The sequence below is a fragment of the Salvelinus namaycush genome, unplaced genomic scaffold, assembly GCF_016432855.1.
Source record: "Salvelinus namaycush isolate Seneca unplaced genomic scaffold, SaNama_1.0 Scaffold9, whole genome shotgun sequence".
NCBI classification, from domain to species: Eukaryota; Metazoa; Chordata; class Actinopteri; order Salmoniformes; family Salmonidae; genus Salvelinus; species Salvelinus namaycush.
The window spans coordinates 232,501-240,787 of NW_024061641.1; the positions used below are offsets into that span (position 1 = coordinate 232,501).

The 8,287-nt window shown below is 42.7% G+C and overlaps 2 protein-coding genes across 2 annotated transcripts; both read right to left on the reverse strand.

Moving 5' to 3' along the window:
- Positions 1 to 866: 866 nt before the first annotated feature.
- LOC120043316 (glycoprotein hormone beta-5-like) lies at positions 867 to 1,468 on the reverse strand. The gene is made up of 2 exons (XM_038987933.1): positions 1,259 to 1,468; positions 867 to 1,055 (listed from the first exon to the last, which is right to left on the reverse strand). The coding sequence occupies exons 1-2, from the start codon at positions 1,466 to 1,468 to the stop codon at positions 867 to 869; spliced, it is 399 nt and encodes a 132-aa protein (XP_038843861.1).
- A 5,257-nt stretch (positions 1,469 to 6,725) lies between these two features.
- Positions 6,726 to 7,679, reverse strand: LOC120043317 (vegetative cell wall protein gp1-like). Its single transcript, XM_038987934.1, has 2 exons — positions 7,674 to 7,679; positions 6,726 to 7,499 (listed from the first exon to the last, which is right to left on the reverse strand). Exons 1-2 carry the CDS (start codon positions 7,677 to 7,679, stop codon positions 6,726 to 6,728), a joined length of 780 nt encoding a protein of 259 aa, XP_038843862.1.
- Between the last annotated feature and the right edge of the window lie 608 nt (positions 7,680 to 8,287).

Genomic DNA, 8,287 nt, shown 5'->3' on the forward strand with positions numbered 1-8,287 from the left:
CTTTGACCAGGGCCCATACAAACTAGTGCACTACTTTTGACCAGGGCCCATACAAACTAGTGCACTACAAAGACAGATTGGGTGCCAATTGGGACATAGACACTGACATCCAGTTAAACCACTATAGATAATACAATCATTAAAACCACTACATAGATCTGTTATACAGCCACAACACAGAACTAGAATGAGTAGAATGGACATCCCCACTCAAGTCAGTGAGTAGACTGGCAGCCATTTTGAATGTGCCCATGGGTTTTACCAGTGAAATTGTCAAGGTCAGAAGTTCCAATTCCATTTGGATTCATTTTATTTCTATGGCCACTAAACTAGAGAGACTAAAGGATGTACATTAAAAAACGGTATTTATGTCTATGAGCAACTTACATTTTGTAAATAAGTGACCTGAAAGAATGTTGGAAGGGTTGACTAAATAAAAAAAGGAAAAATAATCGCTCAACAGATTGTATTATTATTATTATTATACATGATTACATTTTATAACAAGGTTGCTGTGTCATATTACAGTGGTATGAAGCATTTTATAAAACTGGGTGATTCGAGCCCTGAATGCTGATTGGCTGACAGCCATGGTATATCAGACCGTATAACACGGGTATGACAAAATATGTATTTTTACTGCTGTAATTGTGTTGGTAACCAGTTTATAATAGCAGTAAGGCACCACTGGGGGTTTGTGGTATATGGCCAATATACCACGGCGAAGGGCTGTATCCAGGGACTCCGCGATGCGTCGTACGTAAGAACAGCCCTTAGCCGTGGTATATTGGCCGTACACCACACCCCCTCGGGCCTCATTGCTTAAATCAACCTTAAATCTTTTCACACACACACAGAAGTCCGTATCAGAACGTCTCACACTCCGTATCCTGTGTGGAACAGACGGTGCAGTGGCACTGCAGGGCGAGGGGGTAGGGGTAGAGCGGGGAGACGTGGGGCTGGCAGCCTGGCAGACGGACCATCAGGTAGCGAGTACGACCGTAGGAACACACACGGTGATGCCGCTGGACGTAGGGGGGCTCTGGGAGCGGCTTCTGTTAGCGACAGGAACAACAACTCTATTAGCCCTGACAGCAGCACTGTTGTAGTTTCATAGATTCATTTATAAATCTGACGTGTTGCTATGGTTACCTCCCATGACATGTGTCCCGGTGTGTGTCAAGACGGCAAGACATGAGAGGACCAAGAGATTGTTGGACAAGCATGTGTGTGTGTGTGTCCTGTCGTGGTTACCTACCTCCCAGGTATGACAGCGGCCCCAGCAGGCCTCGGTGTCGATGCGGAGGTTCCTGCATCCCGGCTTCTGGGCCATGAAGGAAAAATCCCGCACCGCGCAACCACGGAAACCACCGTGCAGCTGGGGGGTCTCAGCAACGCACAGGCCCGCCTCGGCAACAACCAGGAGGAGCGAGAGAATAGACAGAGGGAGGGAGCGGGGCGGCAACATCTTGAGAGGGAGGGAGGGAGAGAAAGAGAGAGAGATGAGAATGGTCTGAGGTAAACTTTAAACTCATGCATCACATTCACATCTGGTCTACTCAATAGGGACAAACACAGTTTAAAATCATTATGGGAAACTTAAACATAAATTACTCTCGGTTCAATCATCCAACATATCACAGACAGTCTCCTGTACACACTAATGTATTACTCCCCCTAGCGTCCGTTGTGATTACTGCATGGTTAGCGGACCCAGAAAGGTAGGCTAAACTGCGCAATAACCGGGGTACGGTTGGTGCTATAATAACGGTTTATCACGTTTGCCTGCTGTATGATAACGGTCAAATAATACCAAAAGTTCCATTGTGTCTTTCTAGAACTAATGGAACTATATTCATGCTTTTTTCACAAACGGATTTTATATTATATAGATTTATTTTTTATTTAACCTTTATTTAACCAGGTTGGCCAGTTGAAAACAAGTTCTCATTTACAACTGCGACCTGGCAGTTGTAATACAGATGCATTCTTAGAATAAGGCTACATATATTCCTCAACTTCTACTGGTTGATATCGTGATCATATCAAAAGCATCAAATGTCTATTTTGTTCACATGCAAATATTTACCTTCAAACTGTCCTGTTGTTGACGGGCCGGAGTGGAGTGGAGTGGACGCTCGCGTTGCCAAGAAACTACATCATTGTGATGCGCCGTGTCCGTTGATTACAAAAGAAAAAGCCAGAGAGAAAACTATTTTAAAGAAGGAACAAATTAAACATTTCACCAAATATTGTCAACACAAAGATAACCACCCACAACGAAAGTAGCCAATACAAACCTGTTTGACACAGTTGTATTGGTAAGTCTTCTTCACCGGACAGTCCGAATGTCCTATCTCTCTCTGTCTGTCTGAACTGAACGAATTTCTTGTTGTTGTTTTTAGTCCGATTAAATTGGATGGACAGTCTGACATCATAGCAATTATAATGAAATGCCATTAAACTTGGAGACTCCCTGGAAAACGGACTGCGATGCTTGTCCATATTATCTTAACCCCAGTGTGTGTGTGTGTGTGTGTGTGTGTGTGTGTGTGTGTGTGTGTGTGTGTGTGTGTGTGTGTGTGTGTGTGTGTGTGTGTGTGTGTGTGTGTGTGTGTGTGTGTGTGTGTGTGTGTGTGTGTGTGTGTGTGTGTGTGGTCAGTGGTGCTAACATCTGGTAAGAACATTTTTACTATAGCTAATCTCTCACGCACGTACACACGCACACGCACACACACACACACACATACACACACACAGAGGGAGAGCGATCATGAGGAGAGAGGGAGAGAGAGATCGTGAGGAGAGAGAGAGAGATCGTGAGGAGAGATGAGGTGAGAGATCATGAGGAGAGAGGGAGAGAGAAAGATCATGAGGAAAGAGAGAGAGAGATGAGGAGAGAGAGATCATGAGGAGAGAGAGAGAGATCGTGAGGAGAGAGAGAGAGATCATGAGGAGAGAGGGAGAGAGATCATGAGGAAAGAGAGAGAGATTAGGAGAGAGGGAGAGAGAAAGATCATGAGGAGAGAGAGCGAGGTCATGAGGGGAGATGAGGAGAGAGATCATGAGGAGAGAGGGAAAGAGATCATGAGGAGAGATGAGGAGAGAGAGGGAGAGAGAAAGATCATGAGGAAAGAGAGAGAGAGATGAGGAGAGATAGATCGTACGGAGAGAGAGGGAGAGAGAAAGATCATGAGGAGAGAGAGATCATGAGGGGAGAGATCATGAGGAGAGAGAGAGAGAGAGATGAGAGAGAGATCATGAGGAGAGAGAGAGAGAGATCATAAGGAAAGAGAGAGAGAGAGAGATCATGAGGAGAGAGAGCGAAAGAGAGAGAGGGTATGTATTGTACTCACACCAGTATTGTAATTTATATTACCTTTAAAAACCAATAGAGCATTAAAAAAGGACACACACTCCTCCGTTTGTTTTCTCAAAGTGGAGTTTAGTACATCATCTCCTCACTACAAGCCCCGTTTGACTGGACTGTACATTCATCTCTCCGGCTGTTGGTCATCATCAATGGTTTCTATGTTTCTGAGCAACATTTAGCCTACAGACCAAACCAGGAGGACAGTGCAATTCTAGTTTAGTGATGCTACGTACACATACATATTCAACCCTATTATTATTGCCGTTCTATAATTCTACTGACTGACGGGAGGGAGAGTCTTCTCTACTCTGATAAACTGGGTTCCGACTCCAGAATAGAATTATTCTGGTTCTAGAACAGAATAGTGGGAGGGATGATTCATCTCCCAGAAAACTGACTGATAAATGGGGGAATTGTGGGTAACTAGCCAAAATCAGGAAGTGAGTTTTAACGATAGTGAGGTTTGTTTATTTTCTAGGATTTTCTAGTTTTGTTTCAATGAAAAACCGTTAGAAGAGTGTTGAAGGCTGCTGGTTTGGTTGTCTCGGTAACAAGATGCCAGCAGAACCTCCAGATTCACAATCAATCAAACGTGTTACATTCTGATTCAAACCCTGTTCCTATACACATCTCCTGTCACTGTTACACTCGTACCAAACACACACACACACACACACACACACACACACACACACACACACACACACACACACACACACATACTAACTTCTAATCTTTGCCAACTTCCTGCAATAAGGTCACAATTCCAACAATCAAATAAAACAAATCATAAATATCAGATATCGACCAAATCAACATACAAAAACATAACAACAATATAAAAACAAATTATAAATAATTTCATCAAATGAGTGAATCATAATACACAGATGTACAGTAAGACAGTGTGATATTAAGGACAAAATTCAAGGTGGTAGACATGAGAGTACATCCCAAATGTCCTTCTTTCCCTATATAGTGCACTACTTTTGACCAGACCCCTATAGGTCTTGGTCATAAGTAGTGCACTACAGAGGGAATAGGGTGTCATTTGGGATACAGTCCCTAGGGAGGGGTCACAGAAACACCCCCTCCGTATCATACCCCCCTACACACATTATCCCAAACAAATGAGAATATTGCTAAAAAGAACATATCGTATTCTGACTCTCAATCAATCAACCAACCAATTAAGAAATCAATTAACCAACCAATTAATCAATCAATTAATCAGTCAATTATAAACAGACAATAATAATGACAGAACAGTTTTAATCTAGCAGGGGTCAGGGGTCGCAGCATCCCAGCAGCATAAGGGTCATCCCAAATCAAACACCGTCTGAATCCCAAATGGCACCCTATTCCCTATGGGCTAACCCTATCTATGGGCCCTGGTCAAAAGTACTGCACTACGGAGTGAATAAATTGTGATTCGGGCCGTGCCCTAGTTCTGCTTTCGGAGTGCTACACTAAAGGAGTTTCCAACCAACACTATAATAATATGGTCATAATATGGTTATAATATGGTCATAATATGGTTATAATATGGTCATAATATGGTTATAATATGGTCATAATATGGTTATAATATGGTTATAATATGGTCATAATATGGTTATAATATGGTCATAATATGGTCATAATATGGTCATAATATGGTCATAATATGGTCATAATATGGTTATAATATGGTCATAATATAATATGGTCATAATATGGTCATAATATGTCATAATATGGTCATAATATGTCATAATATGGTTATAATATGGTCATAATATGGTCATAATATGGTCATAATATAATATGGTCATAATATAATATGGTCATAATATGGTTATAATATGGTCATAATATGGTCATAATATAATATGGTCATAATATAATATTGTCATAATATGTCATAATATGGTCATAATATGTCATAATATGGTCATAATATGGTCATAATATAGTCATAATATAATATGGTCATAATATGGTTATAATATGGTCATAATATGGTTATAATATGTCATAATATGGTCATAATATGGTCATAATATAATATGGTTATAATATGGTCATAATATGGTTATAATATGGTCATAATATGGTCATAATATGGTTATAATATGGTCATAATATGGTCATAATATGGTCATAATATGGTCATAATATGGTTATAATATGGTCATAATATGGTTATAATATGGTCATAATATAATATGGTCATAATATGTCATAATATGGTTATAATATGGTCATAATATGGTCATAATATAATATGTTATAATATGTCATAATTTAATATGGTCATAATATGGTCATAATATAATATGGTCATAATATGGTCATAATATGTCATAATATGGTTATAATATGGTCATAATATGGTTATAATATGGTCATAATATGGTCATAATATGTCATAATATGGTTATAATATAATATGGTTATAATATGGTCATAATGTCATAATATGGTTATAATATGGTCATAATATGGTCATAATATGTCATAATATGGTCATAATATGGTAATATTCAGACATATAAAAACATCAGCAGTTGAGAAGAATACAAGAAGGAACAATATTATTTTAACATCATCATCATCATCATTCCTCTTCATCTTTTGGGACAGTAAAAAGTCCCTGTCGCAGAACTGGGAGGATGGTTCCACATCGAAACCTTGACAGCTAGAACCAGTACCAGTACCAGTACCTGTGTGTGTGTGTGTGTGTGTGTGTGTGTGTGTGTGTGTGTGTGTGTGTGTGTGTGTGTGTGTGTGTGTGTGTGTGTGTGTGTGTGTGTGTGTGTGTGTGTGTGTGTGTGTGTGTGTGTGTGTGTGTGTGTGTGTGTGTGTGTGTGTGTGTGTGTGTGTGTGAGAGAGAGAGAGAGAGAGAGAGAGAGAGAGAAAGAAAGAGAGCGAGAAATATGTTTAGTTTGAGATCGGGAGTGTGTGTGTGGTATTGTAGTGTTAAGAGTGTGTATGGTATGCCTTGAGGAACTCTCAGGTATGCCATAAAACTTTTCCTAAATGTAATGAAAACTTACTTAGAAACGGGACCGGTGGAATAACACCTGGAATGTTGACTTAGGATCCCCAGCGGCAGTCAGATAAAACATTACACGTCGCATGGTTTAATCTGTCTGGTTGTTTCAAGTGCAGTGTTCTCGGACTGTTGTTACAATTGGATCATTTAAGGAGTGGCGCATCACCAAACAAAGTCATTGGTAACATTTTACTTGGCCTATGAGAACCATTAGCACCGGCCAATCTGATTACAGGGCATTTCCACACAACACGTTTTTGGGGCGATGAAACAACAGAGCCTCATTCACTTTTCAATGGAAGGAAAACAGGAGTACTAGGCGAGGGGAAGTGGGCGAGGGGAAGTGGGCGAGGGGAAGTGGGTGAGGGGAAGTGGGTGAGGGGAAGTGGGCGAGGGGAAGTGGGGGAGGGGAAGTGGGCGAGGGCAAGTGGGGGAGGGGAAGTGGGCGAGGGGAAGTGGGGGAGGGGAAGTGGGCGAGGGGAAGTGGGTGAGGGGAAGTGGGTGAGGGGAAGTGGGGGAGGGGAAGTGGGCGAGGGGAAGTGGGGGAGGGGAAGTGGGCGAGGGGAAGTGGGGGAGGGGAAGTGGGCGAGGGGAAGTGGGGGAGGGGAAGTGGGCGAGGGGAAGTGGGCGAGGGGAAGTGGGCGAGGGGAAGTGGGGGAGGGGAAGTGGGCGAGGGGAAGTGGGCGAGGGGAAGTGGGGGAGGGGAAGTGGGTGAGGGGAAGTGGGCGAGGGGGAGTGGGCGAGGGGAAGTGGGCGAGGGGAAGTGGGCGAGGGGAAGTGGGCGAGGGGAAGTGGGCAAGGGGAAGTAGGGGAGGGGAAGTGGACGAGGGGAAGTGGGCGAGGGGAAGTGGGCGAGGGGAAGTGGGTGAGGGGAAGTGGGCGAGGGGAAGTGGGGGAGGGGAAGTGGGCGAGGGGAAGTAGGGGAGGGGAAGTGGGCGAGGGGAAGTGGGCGAGGGGAAGTAGGCGAGGGGAAGTAGGGGAGAGGAAGTAGGCGAGGGGACGTAGGGGAGGGGAAGTAGGGGAGAGGAAGAAGGGGAGGGGAAGTAGGCGAGGGGAAGTGGGCGAGGAGAAGTGGGCGGCGAGAGGGAACTGAACAGGGTGGGACTAAAGTAGGGTAACGCTCAACTTTATGCAAATCCTCAGAGATATCGCAACGTAATTGACCAATCGAAAGCTCACATAGCTTCCAACCCCTTACTGAATTGGCTGACAATGGCTGTTGATACGTAGCACTACCTAGCTTGCTTGCTAGCTTGTTAGCACCCACATGAGGGCGGGGCTAGCGTGGATAGGTGTGAATGCTCTGTTAGCTGTACCATATAAACAAACGGAGCATGGATGGCTTTGTGTCCTTGGTTGCACCTTAATAAATGACAGAAAAAACAGAAAAACGGATGTCTGTTAAAAAATAAACACCTATTTTACCGTAGCTACATTTTTTTCTTATAGTGCATGAATTCGCGGGAAACACTTAAAGGGGTACACACAAATTAATCATCATGAGTAAGGAACTATGAAAATAGTTAGGAAAAAAACTATTTAATCTATAATAAACGTTTGTCACAGGAAATAGATGATTTTGCTGTATGGGTCAGATGAGATGAAAGTCATTACCAATATACAAATATATTGAAGATTGTAAGTGCAGAATCTTTTATCCCATCAAGATGTGCCTCAGTTGAAAAAGAGTTGGGAACCACTTGTGTACTGGGCTGCTTGTGTAATTCAGTCGGTGTATTCAGTCTATGTATTCAGTCTGTGTATTCAGTCTGTGTATTCAGACTATGTATTCAGTCTGTGTATTCAGTCTGTGTATTCAGTCTATGTATTCAGTCTGTGTATTCAGTCTATGTATTCAGTCTGTGTATTCAGTCTGT